Source organism: Rhinopithecus bieti, unplaced genomic scaffold (assembly GCF_001698545.2).
Source record: "Rhinopithecus bieti isolate Rb0 unplaced genomic scaffold, ASM169854v2 scaffold_2339, whole genome shotgun sequence".
Classification (NCBI taxonomy): domain Eukaryota; kingdom Metazoa; phylum Chordata; class Mammalia; order Primates; family Cercopithecidae; genus Rhinopithecus; species Rhinopithecus bieti.
The window spans coordinates 1,176,205-1,199,733 of NW_016803819.1; the positions used below are offsets into that span (position 1 = coordinate 1,176,205).

At 39.2% G+C, this 23,529-nt stretch overlaps 1 protein-coding gene across 1 annotated transcript in view; it reads left to right on the forward strand.

Annotated features, from left to right (window-relative positions):
• The first annotated feature begins 1,805 nt into the window (after positions 1–1,805).
• NSUN7 (NOP2/Sun RNA methyltransferase family member 7) overlaps positions 1,806–23,529 on the forward strand; it is a 49,946-nt gene continuing 28,222 nt past the window's right edge. Inside the window, 6 exon segments of the mRNA XM_017854280.1 lie at positions 1,806–1,814; positions 7,627–7,740; positions 8,092–8,222; positions 16,680–16,832; positions 17,179–17,362; positions 18,454–18,664. Coding sequence (XP_017709769.1) covers positions 1,806–1,814; positions 7,627–7,740; positions 8,092–8,222; positions 16,680–16,832; positions 17,179–17,362; positions 18,454–18,664 — 802 coding nt within the window.

The window sequence follows — 23,529 nt, forward strand, 5'->3', positions numbered from 1 at the left end:
AAAAAAAAAAAAAAAAAAAAAAAAAAAAAGCCTGAATTATAATTCCACATAAAATTAATGCATTAACTAAATGATTGGATTAAACTGATATGTGTGATAGATTGTTTTTGTCCTCTCCATCCTATTTTCTATTTTATGAAAGATATTGTGATTGTTTTATCTTTCTTTCTTTTTTCTTTTTTTGGGATGGAGTCTCACTCTGTCACCCAGGCTGGAGTGCAGTGGCACGATCTAGGCTCACTGCAACCTCCACCACCCAGGTTCAAGCACTTCTCTGCCCCCGGCTCCCAAGTAGCTCCCAAGTGGCACCCACCACCACGCCTGGCTAATTTTTTTATTTATTTTTTATTTTTTTTGCGGTGGAGTCTCGGTCTGTCGCCCAGGCTGGAGTGCAGTGGCGGCGATCTCCACTCACTGCAAGCTCCGCCTCCCGGGTTCACGCCATTCTCCTGCCTCAGCCTCCCGTGTAGCTGGGACTACAGGTGCCTGTCACCGCGCCCGGCTAGTTTTTGTATTTTTAGTAGAGACGGGGTTTCACCGTGTTAGCCACGATGGTCTCGATCTCCTGACCTCGTGATCCGCCTGTCTCGGCCTCCCAAAGTGCTGGGATTACAGGCGTGAGCCATCGTGCCCAGCCTCATTTTTGTATTTTTAGTAGAGATGGGGCTTCACCATCTTGGCAAGCCTGGTCTTGAACTCCTGACCTCGTGATCCACCTGCCTTGGCCTCCCAAAGTGCTGTGATCTTTCTTAATGACACAGAAATCCCATTCAAATAAATTGTTATAGACCTTTACAAAACTTCTTTTCTTGAAACGTTCATTTTTATAAGTTCAAATTATAAGGTAAAATGGTATTGTTTACTTGTTAAATATATTTTTTCTTATAATAATACGGTTGATATGTTTTGGCTGTGTCCTCACCCAAATCTCATCTTAAATTCCCACGTATTGTGGGAGGGACCTGGTGGGAAGTAATTGAATCATGGGGACAGGTCTTTCTTGTACTGTTCTCATGATAGTGAATAAGTGTCATGAGATCTGATGGTTCTATAAGGGGTAGTATCCCTCTACAAGCTCTCTTCCCTTGTCTGCCGCCATATGAGATGTGCCTTTCACCTTCTGCCATGATTGTGAGGCCTCCCCAGCCATGTGGAACTGTAAGTCCATTAAACCTCTGTCTTTTGTAAATTCCCCAGTCTTGGGTATATCTTTATCAGCAGCATAAAAACGGACTAATACAATGGTCTTGCTTTAAATTATCAATAATTCTTGAATGTGCAAATAGAATAAAATCAGAATTTTATGTAGTGGGTTTTCCAAGATAATTAGGAGCCTGCTATTTTTTTTTTTTTTTTTTTTTTTTTTTTTTTTTTTTGGAGACAGAGTCTTGCTCTGTCACCCAGGCTGGAGTGCAGTCAATCGTAAAATCTCGGTTCAGTGCAACCTCAGCCTCCTGGGTTCAAGTGATTCCCTGCCTCGGCCTTCCAAGTAGCTGGGATTACAGGTGCCTGCCACCATGCCCAGCTAATTTTTGTATTTTTAGTGCAGATGGGGGTTTCACCATGTTGGCCAGGCTGGTCTTGAGCTCCTGACCTCAGGTAATCCGCCCACCTTGTCCTCCCAAATTGCTGGAATTACAAATGTGAGCCACCACAACAGGCCATCTGCTATTTTACTTTTAAAATATTGGAGGCTTTTATGCATTTCACTTTTATCTTCTGTATTACCAGTGTTCTGTCAATACTTTCACATGTGATATTTTGTAAACTTATGTCTGGCTTATACAGTATAAGTTCAAGAAATAATGGTTCAGGTAAGAAAACTCAGAATTTCTTCCCTAAGATTTTACAGGAGCTGTAAAACTGCAAAGGTTATTGTGAAAATTAAAGAGAGCTTGAGTAATGGTGCCTTTTGTTTGTGAATTTGTGAACAGGTAATTAAATCACATTACCATAATATTTAAGGAAGTAGGAGAAGAAAAACAATAACAGAAAATCTCTTAATTATACAAACATTAACTGTATTCCTTTGGTTGTGTCTTATGCTTTTCAGTTTTATTGCTTGTTCCTTTGTTGATGTCCTTCATTGTATATAAGGTCTTTCAAGGCAGGAAGTATATTTATCTGATTAACCTTTTAAAGACTTAAAGGGCTCCGTAAAATGTTTTTTGAAATGAAGAGTGCCATTATTTCTGCTTTACCAAATAAACCCAAGGTCAATTTTCTGCTAACGAAAGTAGAATTACTAATGAAAAGTAGCCAATTCCTATTTAGAGTTTTGTCAGAGCAGTACAGTACTAGTAGCCTATTTATTTATTTATTTATTTATGATGGAGTCTCGCTCTGTTGCCCAAGCTGGAGTGCAGTGGTGCGATCTCAGCTCACTGCACGCTCCGCCTCCTGGGTTCATGCCATTCTCCTGCCTCAGCCTCCTGAGTAGCTGGGACTACAGGCGCCCGCCACCACGCCCGGCTAAGTTTTTTGTATTTTAAGTAGAGACGGGCTTTCACCATGTTAGCCAGGATGGTCTCAATCTCCGGACCTCGTGATCCACCTGCCTCAGCCTTACAAAGTGCTGGGATTACAGGCATGAGCCACCACGCCTGGCTGCCAATTTATTTTTTGGAAGAATCTCGGTGTGTTTCAAGGAACAAGATTTTTTTTTTTTTGAGATGGAGCCTTGCTCTGTCTCCCAGGCTAGAGTGCAGTGGCACGATCTTGGCTCACTGTAACCTCTTCCTCCTTGGTTCAAGTGATTCTCCTGCCTCAGCCTCCCTAGTAGCTGGGACTACAGGTGCCCGCCAGCATGCCCAGCTAATTTTTTGTGTTTTTAGTACAGTTGGGGTTTCAGCGTGTTAGCCAGGATGGTCTCGATCTCCTGACCTCGTGATCCGCCTGCCTTGGCCTCCCAAAGTGCTGGGATTACAGGCTTGAGCCACTGTGCCCGGCCGAAAATTAAAAAAAAAAATAAAACCTGGCAAATTTTTTCTTTAAAGAAATGAACAAACAAACAAACAAAAACTTGGAGAAAGAGATATCCCTGAAATGGCTGATCTTTTTCCTGGCTTCTTTCTCCACCTTCTCTAGGTTTGTATTGTTGTTGAACTTCGAATCTAGGAACAGATTGTAGCATTAACCTGGTGATTTCAGAATCATATAATCTGTCAGTGAAAAACTTAGTAAATGCTTAACATATGGTTTGGTTATAGCTTTTGAGAATTAGTAATTTTAGTCAGGGGTTCCTAAGACCACCTCCAGATTCAATGATTTGCTACAAGGACTGACAGAGCTCAGCAAAGCTGTTATACTTATGGTTATAGTTTATCACAGTGAAAGGACAGATTAAAATCAGCAACAAGTAAAGGTACATAGGGCAGAATCCAGGAGAGACTAGATGCAAGCTTCCTATTTTTCTTTCCCAGAGTGGTCTATGGAGAGTGCTTAATTCTCCTACCAGTGATAAATGGCAACATGAATGAAGCATTGCCAACTAGCGAAGCTCAGCTGAGCCTTGCTGTTTGTTTAGCATTTTTATTGGGGGTCAGTCTCATAGACAAGCTGCAGTCATGTGGCTGACCTTAGTTATTCAATCTCTAGCTTCTTCAGAGGCCAAGCTGATACTGTGTGGTCTAGGACCCCAGGGAAAAAAAAGAAAAAAAAAGGTACCTTTATCAGACAAGATAGTCTAAGAACTTAGAGGTTATCTCCTAGGAACTAATCAAAGGCCAACCCTTTCTTTAGAATGTCCAGAGTTTGGCCACCCAGGCCTGCTGAGTGGGAAGAGGGAAAGCGATGCCCCAGTTCCTTCTCCCAATTTCACCTGTCTAATAAACCCAATTTTTCTTTCATGAGGAGCAGTAAGGAAGGGTAGAGAGAGAGTTAAGGTGTTTCTCTAGGGTAAGGCCCTCCACATGGAAACATGTAAAATGGTGGTTAAGAGATCTCTGAAGCAGACTGAAGAGAAGCTTTGATTAGTGGGGAGAGGGAGAGATAATTGGAGTTATCGGGCTGAATTCTAGAATACGCATACTTGCAACTTTCAAGGAAGTCCTGATAACCTAAATTAGGCATTATCACTGTGGTGTATTTGGTTACTCTGGTTTGTCATAATAATAGTAAGAGGAAGGCAGCATAATGTTTGGTGAAGTGCATGTACTTTGGTCCCAGACTGCCTGGGTTTGACTCCTTGCTATGTGACTATGAACATATTACTTAACTGTGCTGTGCCCCATTTCCTATGAAATAACCTAATTCATATGGTTGTTATGGAGATTAAATGAATTAATATATGAAATGCACTTAGAACATTGTCAAGCACATAGAAAACATATACACAGTCCCCAATTTATGATGGGGGTCCTTATAATTTTTCCACTTAACATGATGTAAAAGCTATACACTTTCAGTAGAAACCATACTTTGAGTACCCATACAACCATTCTGTGTTTTACTTTCAGTATTTAATAAGTTACATAAAAATAAACAAAAAAGGTCTGGGCGCAGTGCCTCACCCATGTAATCCGAGCACTTTGGGAGGCCAAGGTGGGCGGATCACAAGGTCAGGAGTTTGAGACTAGCCTGGCCAATATGGTGAAACCCTGTCTCTACTAAAAATACAAAAATTAGCTGGGCATGATGGCGGGTGCCTGTAGTCCCAGCTACTCAGGAGACTGAGGCAGGAGAATTGCTTGAACCCGGGAGCAGAGGTTGTGGTGAGCCAAGATCGCACCACTGTACTCCAGCCTGGGTGACAGAGTGAGACTCTGTCTCAATAAATAAATAAACAAATAAATAAGTTACACGAGATGGTCAGCACTTTATTATAAAATAGGCTTTGTGTTGGATAATTTTGCCCAACTACAGGCCTATGTAAGTGTTCCGAATGTGTTTAAGATAGCCTAAGCTGAGCTATGATGTTTGGTAGGATAGATGTATTCCATGCATTTTTGATATACAATATTTTTAACTTATGATGGGCTTATCAGGATATAACCCCATCATAAGGCAAGGAGCATCTGTATAAAGTATACAGTTATTCATGTTGATATTACTATGTGAGAAGGTAAAATTATATATATACACAAAAGTAATGCATTCTGCACAATATCAAAGGCATCCCAAAGGTGATACTGGTTTTAACAAGAGCCCTAGGGGGAAAAACTGCAATATTGGGAAAAGCATGTTCTGTTCTCTTTTCGTTCATCCTGCCTTTTTTTTTTTTTTGAGACAGAGTTTTGCTCTTGTTGCCCAAGCCAGAGTGCAATGTCACGATCTAGGCTCACTGCAACCTCTGCCTCCCAGGTTCAAGAGATTCTCTTGCCTCAGCCTCCCAAGTAGGTGGGATTACAGGTGCGCCACCATGCCCAGATAATTTTTTGTATTTTTAGTAGAAACTGGGTTTCACCATGTTAGCCAGACTGGCCTTGAACTCCTGACCTCAAGTGATCCACCTGCCTCAGCCTCCCAAAGTGCTGGGATTACAGGCGTGAGCCACCACACCCCACCAGCTTCTTCTATTTCTTAGGAGTCCAGCATCAAAGAGATCTGCCAAGTTAGAAGTCCTTCTTTCTTCTAATACTGTACAAAAAGTATGAAGTAGATGGGAATTGGTTTGAAAGAACTAAGGATGTGAAACTGTAAACTTCATTTCCTTTTAAGGGATAATTACCTTGTGAAGTACAAAATTGTGGCTAGAATGTGGATAACGATTCCCAGAGGATTTCTGTGGGAAAATTGGAGTCTGTGCTCCCAAATTAGTCACTTCTTTTTAGTTTTCCTATCTCCCAAATGAAAAATGAAATTTAGGCCAGGCATGGTGGCTCATGCCTGGGAAGCCAAAGTGTGCAGATCACTTGAGGCCAGGAGTTCGAGATCAACTTAGCCAACATGGCAAAAACCCATCTCTACAAAAAATACAAGAATAATTAAAATAAATAAATAAATAAAATAAAACAAGAAAAAAGTAAAAAATACAAAAATTAGCCAGGTGTGGTGCCACACACCTGTAGTCCCAGCAACTTGGGAGACTGAGGCAGGAGGGTTGCTTGAGCCCAGGAGGTGGAGGTTGCAGTGAGCTGTGATAGCACCATTGCCCTCCAGCCTGGGTGACACAGCAAGACTCTGTTTAAAAAAAAAAAAAAGAAAATTCACGAATTCAAATTCAAGGTGTAAATTCAATTTATACCTTGGTTATACTATGTTTTCCATAAATGTTGAATAAATTGAAGCTAGGCAGGCCTACCTGTCTGTTCAACTGATTAAAGCATTTGTTATATGCCGGGAATGGTGGCTCACACCTCTAATCCCAGCACTTTGGGAGGCTGAGGTGGGCAGATCACCTGAGGTCAGGAGTTCGACACCAGCCTGGCCAACATGGTGAAACCCTGTCTACTAAAAATACAAAAATTAGCTGTGATGCTGTGATGCAGACCTGTAATCCTAGCTGCTTAGTAGGCTGAGACAGGAGAATCATTTGAACCCAGGAGGCGGAGGTTGCAGTGAACCAAGATTGCACCACTGCACTCCAACCGGTGTGATAGAGTGAGACTCCGTCTGATAAATAAATAAATAAATAAAATAAAACCTTTGTTATATGATGTATATATAGTTTAAGTAGTTGTAACAAAAAGAACACTCGTGTTCCCTGTGGAAGTTTTTAAATATGTCAATTTGTTTCCTCTTAACCGCCTTTGCAATTATCATAACCTCTGCCTGGAGTGCTGTCCCTTCCTAGATATTCACATGGCTAACTCCTTGTCATTTGGGTCTTAGATTAAATGTCATCACATCAATGTCTTCACTATTGAGTTTGACTGAATAGTTAAGAAATAATACCAATCTAACACAAACTCTGAGAGATTAGAGGAAGAGAGAACAGTTTCCACTCATAGGCTACAAAACTCTGATACCAACACTGACAAGGCTATTACAAGAAAAGAAAATTATAGACCAACATCCCTGATGAACATAAACATACAACAAAAATTTTAAATAAAATATTAGCAGCCGGTTATGGTGGCTCATTCTTGTAATCCCAGCACTTTGGGAGGTCTAGGCGGGTGGATCACCTGAGGTCAGGGTTTCGAGACCAGCCTGGCTAACAGGGTGAAATGCCATCTCTACAAAAAACACAAAAATTAGCCAGGTGTGGTGATGCATACCTGTAGTCCCAGCTACTCTGGAGGCTGAGGCAGGATTGCTTGAACCTGGGAGGCGGACGTTGCAGTGAGCTGAGATCGTACCATTGTACTCCAGCCTAGATGACAGAGCAAGACTCTGTCTTAAAAACAAACAAAACAAAACCAAAAAATTTAGCAAATCAAATCCAGCAATAATAAAAAGAATAAGAAAACTGTTGCTCAACATTATTAATTAGATCCTCTTTAAAGTTTTTCAAAGGCCATACATTAAAGGTTGGAATCCTTTTATTACTGCTTTGACTATTCAGATAATGCTTCTTTGACTATGGTTCCTTGCGGACCCTAGGTCATAAGGGTCCAGCATTCATAAAGATTATAAAAATTTATCATGTCGTTGTAATTTAAGTCATTATCTAGAATTGAGGTATATTTTAGATATGAAAGTAAATGTATTTTATGGCATTATTATAGTATATTTTGATTCCAGAGTTTTCATTTTTCACTTTGTATTTTCGGTGATAGGCCTTTCCCTTGTCTTGCAGATCAAGATATTTTGGAAACTATATTGATAGACAGCTGTATCTTCCCAAGTACCACAATAGTAAGTAGATAAGTTTTAGAATTACATCGTTTCATGATTTTTTTTTTAAAAGAAAGTGTTTTAAAGCCTTTAGATTGAAATAGTTTGCTGAATATTAAAGCCTCTTAAATATAGATTCTTTTCGACTTCTAATATCATTCATTTTGGTGAACATACCAAAAACTATCTCTTTTGAAAGTTTTTTTTTTCTGGATTTTTTTCTATCTTGAAGACCTTTCCTGTCTCCAAATCCAATCAGACTATGTAAAAATAGTCATATTCCTGCTCTGTTATGAAAAATAATGGAATGGAAAATATTGCTGGTTAGATATTTTTTGTATACTTTTCTTTATATATGTTTTCCATTGATAGCCAGATCATTTGAGCAGTCTTATTATTGTGATGCTGTATGATTTCCAAGATAGAAAATTTCAAACTCGTGTCCTTTCTGATAATGAAGAGTCCATATCAGAAGTTCAAGAAGTAGAGAACCTTCTTAACAGGTAATCGTAAAAGTGAAAAGAATGTTTTATATGAAACCTACATTAGCATTTTTATTGGTAAAATTACATACAGTATAATGTATAGAGAAGAGTTAAATTTGATAGAGAAAAATATAAAAATTCATAAATTTCTTGAATTCCTTTACAGACAGTCTTGAACAGGTTAAGTATTTTGTTTAAAATGAATGTTTTTCAAAGCTTGAATTACAAGATCCAGTGTGTAAGCATGTGAGAAATCATTAAAATTCCCAATAATTTTAGCACATAAATTCAACTGTATTTGAAACAGCTAGTAATTGCTTAGTTCACTTTATTTATAGCTTTGTTAAAAAAAAAGAAAACCTCTAACATGAGTCAAATGAGAAAATTCCAACAGTAGACAAGAATCAACTATTTTCCAAAGTAAAGAAAAAAAATTCTACTTAAGAACAAACTAACATCTTAAATTTATTTTCTTTTTATCTTAAATATCAGCAGAAGTCTACCATGAGAATAAGAAGTTTCTACCTCAAAGCATAGATGGGATAATGAATTAAATTAATGCATGAAAATGCTTAGTTAGAACCAGACATAAAGTAAATTGGTCAGTAAATGTTAAGTGTTACTGTTTGCTATGGTTTGAATGTGTCCCCCAGAATTCATGTATTGGAAACTTAATCCTCAGTATGACAATGTTGGGAGTTGGGGCCTAATGAGAAGTGTTTAGGTCATGAAGATTTCAGCCTCATGAATAGATTAATGCTATCATCAAAAGGGCTTGTGAGGTGAGCTTGCTCTCTTGTGCTTTTGCCCTTCTGTGTTCCACCATTTGATGATGCAGCAAGAAGGCCCTCACCAAATGCCAGCACCTTGATTTTGGACTTCTCAGCCTCCAGAACTATGAGAAAATAAACTTCTGTTCTTTATAAATTAGCTGGTCTCAGGTATTTTGTTATAGCAGTGCAAAATGAACTAAGACACTGTTGATTACAGCTTTTAGTACTATGTTGTTGAACTTTAATAGAAAGTACAATATAGCAACAACAACAATCTTGTAAGAAGATTTTGGCTTAGTGAATAATCTGATTGTCACTGTCAACAATTGTCAGTATGTCTGATTTTATAGGAAATTTAAGCAGTTTATTTAAATTATTGAAGGCTGAGACCAGAAGACTCAGGTAATAGAGTAATGATAAGAATAGCTTACATTTATTGAGCACTTAATATGTATCAGGCACTGTTCTAAGAAGCTCTTTATGTAACAACTTTATGCACTGGTTACTGTTACCAACCTGTAATTTTACACATGGGAAAAATGAGGAACAGACAAGTTAAAGCAGGGGTCCCCAAACCCAGGGCTGCAGACCAGTACCTGTCTGTGGCCTGTTAGGAACTGGGCAGCACAGCACGAGGTGAGCGGCAGGTGAATGAGCATGACCACCTGAGCTCTACCTTCTGTCAGATTAGCAGCAGCATTAGATTCTCATAGGAGCGTGAACCTGATTGTGAACTGCACAGGGATCTAGGTTGCATGCTCCGTGTGAGAATCTAAGGATTTATCTCATTAGATGATCCTTATGAGATCATCTAATGCTTGATGATTTGAGGTGGAACAGTTTCATCCTGAAACCATTCCCTCCACCTTCCCCCAGTTCATGGAAAAATTGTCTTCCACGAAACTGTTCCCTGGTACCAAAAAGGTTCAAGACTGCTGAGTTAAAGGGACTGTTTAATGCCACAGAGCTGGAAAGGGGAGTAGCCAGAATTCACACTCAGGAATGACTCCAGAGTCTAAACTTCAACCATTTGTATGCTAGCATTCCTTCCACTTAGCATAGTGAGGCTTGGCTGAGGTACTCTGGAAGTTTAGAACATAGTCATATCTCATGTCAGTGTCATAGCCATGATAAATCATGGGATGGAGAAGAGCAAAAGCAATCAGATATATGTACTCTCTGTGTTAAATAAGTAAGGATCTTGTGCCTGTTTACTTTGGGTTTGGGGGAAACCACCTTATTAGTAGTACCAGTATTGGGCAGCCTGACTCCCAGGATGGGCATTCAGAGGAAACTTGGTGGAGCAATATGCTATGGGACAGGCTCTGAGTTTCGGTTTTCCTGTGCTTCTCCTAGTTTCTGTTTGACATAGTCAGGATTTAGGGGACTTTCATGTCTGAACTTAGTCTCAGAGAGACAGATGAGAGCTGGGGTTATGCTGAATCAACCAAGAAACCCACAAGGCTCTAACCAAGTAAGAAAGATTACACTGGTTTCATCAGAAGAAGACTTTAGCTGAGGATGCTGGCAAGGAAAGTAGGAGTAGGACAAGCAAAGGACCTGGTTTAAGAGGTCAGAGGAACCAGAAGATATTAATGTCTAAGGATTTCTGATTCCCCAGATCTTCCCCATTCCCATAATTCACATCATGCTACCACCTGCCTTAACACATATTCTGGTTACATTGTTGTCAGTACAATTGTTTTTTCCCATACCCAAACCAATAGAATTTTATGCATTGCAAATCTTATTGCTAGGAATTAATTTAGGAATCTTATTCCTAAGCAGTCATATTGTACTCAATTCACGTTATACTGAATTCATAATATACTGTAGGAGAAATGCCTATGTTTAGTGATTGAATTATGGAGAAGAATAGTAGCACATTTCTGAGAAAATACATGTACAAAGATGCCACAGTATTTACTCAAGAGTCTTCTTAGCTTTCAAGTAATTGAAGCCATCTTCAGTTAGCTTGAGCAAAAATAGAAAATACAGATTCTAGGATATCTCATACAACTCAAGGACTCAGGAAAAGAATGAAATCAGGAACTGGAAAGATGTTAGGACTTTAATTTGCTTTATCTCTTTATCTTTTTATCTCTGCTTCTCTCATAGTATCTGCTTCATTTTTTTCCCCTGCACATCTGCCAACTGGGCTTTTCTAGTAGGGCATGGAAAAGGCCCTACTGTTGTACCCCAGTACCCAAGCTTATGTTACAGTTGTACGCTAGTTTCTTCACTTAGACTAAGTTATTATCTTACCTCCCATTTCTAAATTCCTGTGAGAGGAAATTCAATTGCCTCAGTGCAGGTCAGTTACAGTCTCTCCTGGGCCAATTCCCTGTAGCCAATGAAGTGGTATTCTAAACCACAGAAAGACAGCTGGAAGCCAACTCTATCCATCTTCTAGGGCTTGAGACTGTAGTTCCCAGGGAAGTTCAGTCACTGCAAGCTCAAAGTATACCTTAGCATCTATCTACTTAGAGGATAAAGACTAATTCTTTTTTTTTTTTTTTTTTTTTTTGAGATAGAGTCTTGTTCTGTTGTCCAGACTGGAGTGCAATGGCACAATCTCATCTCACTGCAACCTCCACTTCCCGGGCTCAAGCAATTCTCCTGCCTCAGCCTCCTGAGTAGCTGGGATTACAGGCACACGCCATCATGCCTGTGTTTTTGTAGAGACGGGGTTTCAGTATATTGGCCAGGCTGGTCTTGAACTCCTGACCCCAGGTGATTCTCCCGCCTCGGCCTCCCAAAGTGCTGGGATTACAAGTGTGAGCCACCATGCCTGGCCTGATAAAACTAACTCTAAGAGGTTCTAGAAGAAGAAGTAATTAGCAAGAAGCTGAATGAGAATGATTTCCTCCTTGTAAAAGTGATTTGACCTTTGTTGTTGTTCCTCCTGGGAATCCTTGTGTTTTTTCACTCTTATACCTCTATGCACCAACATGTATCTTTTTCTTCACTTATTCATGGGTTTAGACATGTAATCCAAGATGATACCTATTATCATTTTTTTTTTTTTTACATATGAAAGATCTTTAAGAACCCATTCTTTGTATAATATGCAACTGTCCTTTTAATACTGTGTGACTAGGTTAAAAAAAGAGAGCCACAACCCCTTGTTTCTCACTCCCCATGCCTTTCCACCAGTCCAATAACCTATTTCTCTTAAATTATTTGCTGGACTGTTGTGAAGCAGCAATTGGAAAATAAGCAGTGAAAAACCAGAGAAAGGAGGGGAAAGACTTAGTTCTCCTTCCAAACCACCCCAAAACCATTTATCCTGATGTCTTCCACTTCACAGCTAAGGCATCACCATCTACCTAGATATCATCCTTGATTCTTCTTTCCTCCCTTCCCCTGCACTCAATCTGTATCTAATGCGTCAAGCCCTGTAACTCCAATTCAAAAGCATACACTGAGCCTGTGCACTTCTTTCCATTCCCACTACTACCATCCAAACCTATGCCACCATAATCTATCACTTGGACTATCATGATAGCTTCCTTAGACACATTTCCCTGGCCTATAACTCTCACTTTCCTGCAATCAGTTCCACATGGCAGGTAGAGTGGTATTTTCAAAATGTAATTGTGTAGTCATGATAGAATATCTTGGATCAGACTTCCCCTTCTACTGTAAACAACTAGAAAACTGGCCAAAATATATTATAGGACGTAAAGGTTTCGGACATTAGACAAGCAGCCACACAGAAACTTGATCCCTGAAAGAACAAAACACATGAGGTGAGCCCTAGAATAGTCCTGGCTTTATGCCTGGAAAAATTCTCAAACTGCAATGTAGGAAGTAGAAAATAGCAGTCTTGCTGAGTTAAGAAACCAGAGACCAGTTTTAGAAGATTGAAGTGATTGTTTTTTCTTCTTTATTGTATTAAGTGGCCAGGTGATTTACATTGACTGGTTTATGAATGTTAAACCAGCCATGCATTTTTGGGATAAGGGACATTTGCTCAGATATATTCTTTTTGTTGTCTTCCCCAGTTTCTCTCATTCCCCATAATGCTCCAGAATTTCTAATTGCCAAAATGCCCTTTAAATACTTGTTCATGGGTTTTATCTCTCACATTCTCTCCACTCCTTCTTCAGAAAGTCTTCACCTGTTTCACTTACCTAGTAAAGAGTCTGAAGCAGATGTCTGATTTTATATTTTTCTGGGAAATTCAAGCAGTTCGTTGAAGATTATCTTTTGGCATTAAGAAAATACAATCAAGGTCAGGCGTGGTGGCTCACACCTGTAATCCCAGCACTTTGGGAGGCTGATGTGGGCGGATCATGAGGTCAAGAGATAGAGACCATCCTGGCCAACATAGTGAAACTCTGTCTCTACTAAAAATACAAAAATTAGCCAGGCGTGGTGGCGTGTGCCTGTAGTCCCAGCTACTCAGGAGGTTGACGCAGGAGAATCGCTTGAACCCTGGAGGCGGAGGTTGCAGTAAGCCAAGATTGTACCACTGCACTCCAGCCTGGTGACAGAGCAAGACTCCATCTCAAAAAAATAAAAAAATAATAAACTGAGGAAAAATGGCATATTAGTTAAGATTATTTTTTGCAACTGAGAGATTCTGCAAAAGAGGGACTTTAAGATAATTTTTGGAATGATTGAACATGAGGTTGCAGGAAGGGCGGTGATGTAGCTATGCTTCTACTAACTAGAGCCTGTGACTCCAAATTCATCAGGACTCTAGTCTCTGCTTCTCTGTGCCTCCATTCTCTAATCATTCTATATTTCCAGGATAAGAAGCTTGGCTGCCAACAACTCCCTAACACAGAATTTACATCTTATAGTACCAAACACTGGAAAAACTGGCTTAACTCTCTCTTCCTACATCCAAAAAATCTCTCTGTCTTTCTCTCTCTTCTCTCTCATGCACGCCAGTAGGGCTTGAACTCTGCAATCAAATTACCTGAATTCAGATAATTGAGAGAGAGAGAATATGGAAGAGAGAGAAAGAGGAGATGTGACATGGCGTACCATAGGAGTGGCAAATAGTTCAGCACGTGACTGAAGATAGATTTATGGATGGGAGTGATGGGAACTGAGGCAGGAAGAGTTGGTTCAGGTTAAACTATTAAGATCCTAGAATATCCTCATAAGCAGTTTAGATTCTGTCCTGTGGCTGATGGATTTCATCTAAAATTTAAGCTTAGGAATCACATAATTATAATTTAATATTATAAAGGAAGCTCTGACTGTGTGTGTAACTGGGATGATGGTAAAAAAGATAATCAGGCAGCTCTCTGTGATAACATACAAATTGTAGTAGAAAAAGGACTTCTGGATAGGAATATTGGGGAAGGCTACTTTACTACCATTTTCATCATTGCAGTCCTCCTTATTTAAAGCTATGGAAGAAGCTTTTTTTAGTAACCACAAGATAGGATACTTCATCTACAGAAGTATAGGTCTGGTTATCTTAATAACATATGGATTTGATATTTGCCCTAAGTCTAATATAGTATATTTATATAAAATCTGTATAACTGCATGTATACTTTAATTTTGTGGGATTAAATTTTGTTAAAATCATGGTCCAAAATGTTTACTTTCTGGAAAGTTTATTTGGAGATTTATTTCTCCTTACACTACTCCCATATACACAGCAAATATATATTTTTGGCTTCATATTTTTAGTCTTTAATGATTGAATAATTCAATAAATAGCATTTATTATGATAAATTTGAACTAAGTAGGTATTTGCAAGTACTGTTAATAACAAATAGTCTGTACTCAGAATATCTCACAATGTATAATATAGAACAGTAACTTACCCCTTTTACATTAATTTTTTTTAGGTGCATTAATGTACTATGTCATTGTTTTAGTATCCACTGCCGTAGTTCTGTGACATTTGGACACAGAACTAGACAAATCTAATTTTATTGTAGTCCTAAAAAGCTTAATGTTTGACCACCCTTCCCTTTCCTTCCCAAGTACCCTTATCTTCTCTCTCTCATATACATACACATAATATTCCCACATAAACAATTTTTTTGGGTGAGATGTTCTCATTCTATTGAGTGGATAAGACATGTAGAATAAGGACATTGCAGGCATAAAGAAAAGACGTAGTGATTTCACAGTTGGTGCTAAAAAAATAACAGAGATGCCCATTTACTACCCGCTCTTGTCTTGGCTCCCAGCAGGACAATGGTTTCTTTGAAACAATTTAGGTGGGCCTGACAGTGATTCCCTGAAAGTGTCCTCCCTTTCTGTGCCACCCACCAACCACAACTCAGATCATATTTGACTCTTTTGTGATATCTCTTCTTATTTCTCACTCAAGGTTATAATTGAGGTTGATTTCAGTTAGGTTCCTACTGTGAAAATGCTATGAATATGGGTCAGGAATAAGTCCTGTGTTCTCATTCATTAAAGTTTTGGGCTATGAGATCAAGAAAAATCACTGAGCCATCATGGTGATGCTAACCAGTTCTTGTTTTTCTTTTGTGATTTGGAACTTTGAAGCATGGGACATTCAGAACTGGGAAGGACTTAATACAGACTCATGAAAGTTCTTTAATCTTATCAAGACTATACTGTTGCCATCTGTGATACTAATAACTAGCCTATAATGAGTGCCTGCTATATGCCAGGCACTGTGCTAAGAATTTTGCACACATGATTGGTAATCACTACATTAATAACAAGGTAAGTTGACCACCTTTAACAGATGAGAAAACTAGGCTGAAAAAGGAGATTAAGTAACATTCCTGAGGTTACGCAGCTAGTAAGTGATAAAACCTGGATTTAACTTCGAGTTTGTCTGACTCTAAATCCTAGACCCTTCTCAATAAATAAAGTTTGTCTTTCGGCTGGGCACGGTGGCTCATGCCTGTAATCCCAGCACTTCGGGAGACTGAGGCAGGCAGATCACTTGAGGTCAAGAGTTTGAGAACAGCTTGGCCAACATGACGAAACCCCACCTGTACTAAAAATACAAAAATTAGCTTGGTGTGGTAGTGTGCGCCTGTAGTCCCAGCTACTCTGGAGGCTGAGGTAGGAGAATTGCTCGAACCCATGGGACGGAGTTTGCAGTAAGCCAAGATCATGCCACTGCACTCCATCCTGGGCGACAGACGGAGACTCTATCTCAAAAAAAAAAAAAGTTTGTCTTTCAACCAGCAATTAATATAATGGTTAAGAAGTTGCTATACAACTATACAGGGGGAGCAAAAACAGAAAGAAATAAATCAGGATTATTGGATTTCTATTTGTTTTTTTTTTTTTGAGACAGAGTTTCACTCTTGTTGCCCAGGCTGGAGTGGAATGGCACAATCTCGGCTCACTGCAACCTCCACCTCCTGGGTTCAAGTGATTCTCCTGCCTCAGCCTCCTGAGTAGCTGGGATTGCAGGCGCCCGCCACCACGCCCAGCTAATTTGGTAGTTTTAGTAGAGATGGGGTTTCCCCATGTTGGTCAGGCTGGTCTTGAACTCCTGACCTCCGGTGATCCACCTGCCTCGGCCTCCCAAAGTGCTGGGATTAGAGGCATGAGCCACCGTGCCCAGCCTTGGATTTCTATTTACAAATATGACACATTTTATTTTAGACTTCAAAATTTGAAATGGAATTATTATTTGTTAAAATTCTAAATGTAATTTTTTAGAGTTTCCAGTGGAAAATCGATAGTCTTGTCTCAAATGCAATAGATTAAGGATGGATTTTCTGTCTCCAGTTTTAAGATAAAATTGGCTGCGGCATTGGCAAGATGTCGAATCAAGCATGATGCCCTTTCAATTTACCACATCCTTCCAGAAACAGTTAGGAAACAGGAACTAAGGGCCTCCACTTTACCACTTTATGCTTGGATAAATACTTGTAAAATCAGGTAAGTGTTTAAATCAAATTCTTTATATTTCAAGTCTCTATCCTTTTAAAATAATGTGATGAGAAGCATTACCTTTTAAGAGGTGGGGGTGGCCCATCAAGGGGAGTGATTAGGCAATCAGAGTTAAGTTCCAGAGCTTATGACCAAATTACCAAAGGTAATTACATAAATATGTTAACTTCTCTGCCTATAATTATCTTTTAGTTTATTGTTAGTTAACATTGTTAGTTCCATTAGATGTAATGTATGAAGTGATATTTTCTTTGTTACAGGAAAAGGTGTTAGTGTTAAGTACATTTTTAATGTATTATATTTGTAATTACAAGCTACTGTTGTATATTTACAGCCCTGAAGAAGTTTATAATAATTTGAAGAGAAGAGGCTATAATAAAGTCAAATCTGTATTGCATATTGATGATAAAGTCTTTGCTGTGGATCAGCATTGCTATGATGTCTTAATTTTTCCATCTCATCTTAAAAATGATCTTATAAATATAGATCTTTTCAAAGATTACAAACTTATTTTTCAGGTAAACTAATATTTACTTTCATTGTGATTTTCAACAATCCAACCTAGCCAAAGAACTTCTCCACTTAAAAAGAAAACTTAATACTGTTTATATTTTTGTAGATTATCAGGGAGGTTTATAAGGCCTAATTGTCACCTTGAATAAAATTAATACCTCTACAATCAGTGCATCTGATTGGCATCTTTGTCTCATGTGAATTTATAAAGAACATATCCTTCTCCCAGATTCCATAAATAGGAAGATTTGCCTTGCTGGCAGCTGTAAGGTTCTACTTTTCTCCCCTAAAGGAGAATTCAAGAGAAAGAACAATGAGACCTTTTCTTCCTTCCCTTTCTGGGGAAGATACTAGTGCCATCTTGTATATGAAAAAACAATTGTAATGGTTTTTCGTAATTTCTTTAATATAGTCTTATAGCTTTGATTTGTAAGAGGTGTATAAAGGCTATCAGTACAGGAAGAGAATGTGAGGTATAATGTGGTTTCAACAGAACGAAAATAAAAGGCATAAAAAAGTAGTTTAAATTCATTTTCACATCCTTATATTCCAATTATTGCCTCAGATGTACCTTGATCTTCTAAGGTTTATCCCTTTTCCACATTCATATTCTTGGGCAGAATCTCTTACCATATCAAGCACTGAGATCAACTGCAGAAGCCCAACCTGTCAAGCCCCCTTTGATAAGCTTCTCAAACATCTTAGTGTCACTCTGTGAGCTAGTGGCAATTTAGGTGACAAGGTAATGGGGAAGAGAAAATGGAAGTAGTAGATGAGTGGGTTTTTGTGAAGGGGTAAGAATTGGAGCTAAGATAGGACATCATTAATCTGTTGACCATATTTTAGAGATTCTGGCATTGCTTTATACAAAAATTAGACAATAATAGTCATAATTTAGGCTAAACAAAGTTCTTTGTTTTAAACATCAGTTGTCTTTGCTAACTCTTTACTTAAACATATATTAAGATATTAAAACTAAAATGGATTAGGTATCTAATATTACTATGAGGTACCTTCTTTTATGTAAAGCAAATAGAAGTCAGCTTATATTTCTAGTGATACCCTTTGAAATTCTAATCATACCATTATCTTATAGGACAAATCTCGAAGTCTTGCTGTCCATTCTGTAAAGGCTTTATTAAATATGGATGATGATATCTTAATGGTCAATACAGGTTCATGGTACACAGTTGCCCATATGTCAATTTTAACAAATAATAATACCTCAAAAGTATTTGTGTGTGGAGTACAATCACAAGCTAAGGATCCTGACTTGAAGACCCTTTTCACAAAAATGGGATGTAAAAGTATGTAAAAATATTTCTTCATTTGGTGATTATTGTTCTACAAAATTTTAGAAACGTTAAAAAGTTTTAATTTATTAGTTTTTTTGTAACGAAAAAGCTCTATATGTGAACTAATATCTTAAAATCATAACTAATCTATATCTTATTAGATTGTCCTTGTTGCTTAATTTGGTTAAACAACTGTAGGTTAAATTAATATCTTGGTACTTTGTAATGGTGTTTGACATTTAGCTCACATAATTTGAGGCTCAAACATTTAGTTAAAGTAGAAATGTTATCATTTAATAAATAAGAATGATTATCCTTTAATAAATACTTACATAAGTGCTTAAGTGACAAAGATAATATCTAGGACTAGAAGCTAAGTCTTTTTTTTCTTTTTTTTTTTTGAGATAAAGTCTCACTTTGTTGCCCAGGCTGGAGTGCACTGGTATGATCAAAGTTCACTGCAGCCTCTACCTCCTGGGCTCAAGAGATCCTCCCACCTCAGCCTCCCAAGTAGCTGTGACTATAGGCTCATGCCAATATGCCTGGGTAATGTTTCTAATTTTTGTAGAGCCAAGGTTTTGCAATGTTGCTCAAGCTAGTCTCAAACTCCTGGTTCAAGTGATCTGCCTGCCTGGGCCTCCCAAAGTCCTGGGATTACAGGCATGAGCCACCAGGCCTGGCCTAGGAGGTCTTTTAGGCTTCTTGTTTTTTAAAAATGTTTCCATTGGATCATGCTAACTAAAGACTACATTTTATTGTAGGTTCAGCGAGGCAGAATAACTAAGCAAAACTTTTAACAGATTCACAGGGATAGGGAGACAAAAAGTGGAATTCAGGATTTGACCAGGAGAGGTAGCTTGGTAAATACTCAGGATTTCACTTGGAGCCCCAAAGTCCATCTTGGATAGTGATCAGTCCTCCAAAGAATTAGAACCTACATTCCAGTCATCTTAATTCCCAATTAGATTAAGGTGATCTGGGATTGCTAGTGCCCAATCTTAGCTGCCTGCCAGAAGCAAAAGTAAATTCCCTCTGGAGGAAAACAACACTATCCTACGTTTCTAATTATCTTCTAATTTTTTTCATTTATTATTTTTTATTTTTTATTTTTCTGAGATGGAGTGTCCCTCTTGTTGCCCAGGTGGGAGTGCAGTTGGCACCATCTTGGCTCACTGCAATCTCTTCCTCCCGGGTTCAAGCGATTCTCCTGCCTCAGCCTCCTGCGTAGCTGGGATTACAGGCACCCGCCAACATGCCCGGCTAATTTTTGTATTTTTAGTAGAGATGGCATTTCATCATGTTGGCCAGGCTGGTTTCAAACTCCTTACCTCAGGTGATCCACCCATCTTGGCCTCCCAAAGTGCTAGGATTACAGGTTTGAGCCACCGCACCCGGCCCATATCTTCTGAATTTTTTCTGATGCAATATCTACCACTTAATTTTATAAAACACTGACAGAACAAGAAAAGATATGACTAAAAGAGAAAGCACTGCAGTAGAAGCAGACCCACAGCGTATCTGGAGATACTGGATTTATCAGATGTGGACTTTAGTTTTTTTTTTTTTTTTTTTTTTTGAGACAGGATCTTGTTATGTTGCCTAGGCTGATCTCATACTCCTGGGATCAAGCAATCCTCCTGCCTCAGCCTCTCAAGTAGCTGATATTACAGGCAGGTGCCACTGCACCTGGCTCAAAATGTACACTTTAAAATAACTATGATTAATAAGCTAGAGGGACTAAATGTCAAGTTTTAGAATTTTAGCAAAGAACTGGAAACTAATCAAAAAAGCTAAAAGAAAGTTCTAGAACTGAAAAATACAATGTGTGAAATTAAGAAATAAATGTGATATGGATTTAACAGTAAATTATACAGAACCGAAGATACAATAAGTGAACTGATAGGCCTGAAGAAAATATCCAGACTTAAGCATGGGGAGACAAAGGATATGAAAGAGGTCATAGGACACACATGAGACTCAGTGATTCAGTTATCTCATGTGTGTTTGATTGGAATTGCAGATGGAGAGGAGAAAAGGAATTGGAAAGAAACAATATTTGAATTTCAGGCTGAGAATTCTTGAAAATGGATGAAAGACATTAAGCCACAGATTCAAGAAGCCCTGTAAAAGTCTAATCAGAATACATGGAAAACATATCCTATGGCCTGACTACTTGTATCCCCCCAAAATTTGTATGTTAAAATCCTAACCCCCAAAGTGATGGTATCAGGAGGTGGGGCCTTTAGGAAGTTGTGAGAGCAGAGCCCTCATGAATGGGATTAGTGCCCTTATGAAGGGGACCCCAGGGAGCTAGGTAGCCCCCTTTCACCACCTGATGATACAGCAGGAAGGCACCATCTGTAACAAAGCAGGCCCACACCAGACACTGAATCTGCTGGTGCCTTGATCTTCAACTTCCTAGTCTCCAGACTTGTGAGAAATAAAATTCTTTTGTTTATAAGCTACTCATTCTGTGGCATTTGTTGTAGCAGCCCAAACAGACTAAGGCAACATATTAGGCATACCATAGCATACCTGCTGAAAACCAAAGAGAAAGGCATTGGTGAGTAGCCAGGGAGAAAATACATACACCATCAATGGAATAGCAATAAAACTAAAAACTAACTTTTCAATTGAAAGAATTAAAACCAGAACCATTAAACAATGTCTTCATAATGCTGAAAGAAACTACCAAGCTAGATTTTTATATCCACTGAAAATACTCTTTGAAATAAAATAAAATAAAGATATTCTCAGACAAAATCTGAGAGTTTGTCACTAGTAGACACAGTAAAGGGAATACTAAAGATGCATTGTTTGGGTAGAAGAAATGTTACATAGGAAATTGGAGGCTGGGCACAGTGGCTCATGCTGGTAATCCCAGTGCTTTGGGAGGCTAAGTTAGGAGGCCAGGAGTTTGAGACCAGCCTGCGTAACACAGTGAGACACTGTCTCTAATAAAAATATAAAAAATGTAGCCACTCAGGATGCTGAAGTGGGAGGACCACTTGAGCCCAGGAGTTTGAGGTTACAGTAAGCTATGATTGTGCCACTGCATTCCAACCTGGGCAACAGAGCAAGACCCTGTCTCAGCTGGGCATGGTGGCTCACCCCTGTAATCCCAGCATTTTGGGAGGCTGAGGTGGGCAGATCATGAGGTCAGGAGATTGAGACCATCCTGGCTAACACGGTGAAACCCCGTCTCTACTAAAAAATACAAAAAATTAGCCGGGTGTGGTGGCGGGCACCTATAGTCCCAGCTACTTGGGATGCTGAGGCTAGAGAACGGCATGAACCCAGGAGGCGGAACTTGGAGTGAGCCCAGATTGCCCCACTGCACTTCAGTCTGGGCGACAGAGCAAGACCATCTCAAAAGAAAAAAAAAAAAAAAGACCCTGTCTCTAAAAAAAGTGGAGATGCGGCCGGGCGTGGTGGCTCACGCCTGTAATCCCAGCAGTTTGGGAGGCTGAGGCAGGTGGATCATGAGGTCAGGAGATCGAGACCATCCTGGCTAACACAGTGAAACTCCGTCTCTACTAAAATACAAAAAATTAGCCAGGCGTGGTGGCGGGCGCCTGTGGTCCCAGCTACTGGGGAGGCTGAGGCAGGAGAATGGCGTGAACCCGGGAGGCGGAGCGTGCAGTGAGCCAGGATCGCGCCACTGCACTCCGGCCTGGGCAACAGAGCGAGACTCCGTCTCAAAAAAAAAAAAAAAAAAAAAGTGGAGATGCTGAAAGAAATGAAGAAAAATACAAAAGTTAAGTACTTAGGTAAATCTAAATGATCATAATCTAATGTCTAATGGGGTTGCAAATTAATGTCTGTGGGACTAAAGATATTTAATGTTACATGCAATTAAAATAAATTACAACCATGGCATGTAATTTTAGAGGAAAGAAAATAGAATTAATGTGTCCTATGGTTTTTGCTTTTCTAGGAAGTGGTAAAGTAGTATATTAAGTCAATGATGTGTGCTATAATTTCTGGGATAATAAGTAAACACATAATAAAATAATGTATAATGAATAGTTAAGGGGGAGAGGAATAGAATATAGAATTGGAATATGAGTCTAAAAAAAGATAAAAAAGGAGAGGCCGGGTGTGGTGGCTCACGCCTGTAATCCCAGCATTTCAGGAGGCAAGGCGGGAGGATCACCTGTGGCCAGGAGTTCGAGACCAGCCTGACCGGCATGGTGAAACCCTGTCTCTACTAAACATACAAAACTTAGCCGGATGCAGTGGTACAGGCTTGTAGTCCCAGCTGCTTGGTAGGCTGAAGCATGAGAATCACTTGAACCCCAGATGCAGAGGTTGCAGTGAGCTGAGATCATGCCTCTGCACTCCAGCCTAGGCCACAGAGTGAGACTTTATCTCATAAATAAATAAATAAGAGACCAGGCACAATGACTCATTCCTGTAGTTCCATTCCAGCACTTTGGGAGGCTGAGGCGGGTGGATTGCATGAGCCCAGGAGTTTGAGACCAGCCTGGGTAACATGGTGAAACCCTATTTCTATCAAAAATACCAAAAATTACCCAGGTGTGGTAGCATACACCTGTGGTCCCAGCTACTTGGGAGGCTGAGGTTAGAGGATTGCTTGAGCCCAGGAGATCAAGACTGCAGTGAGCCATGATTGTGCCACTGCACTCTAACCTGAGTGACAGAGCAAGCACCCCGTCTCAAAAAAAGAAAAAAAAAAGGAGAGAAAGGGGACATAAAAAAAGCAAGACGAATAGCAAATATGATGGTAGATTAAACCAAACAGTATATATTTAAGCTAACGTACATTATATGCATATGACATTAAAATATTATGTAAACTTAGAAATACACACACACATATGTGTATTTATTTTTATATATTTATTTTATATATT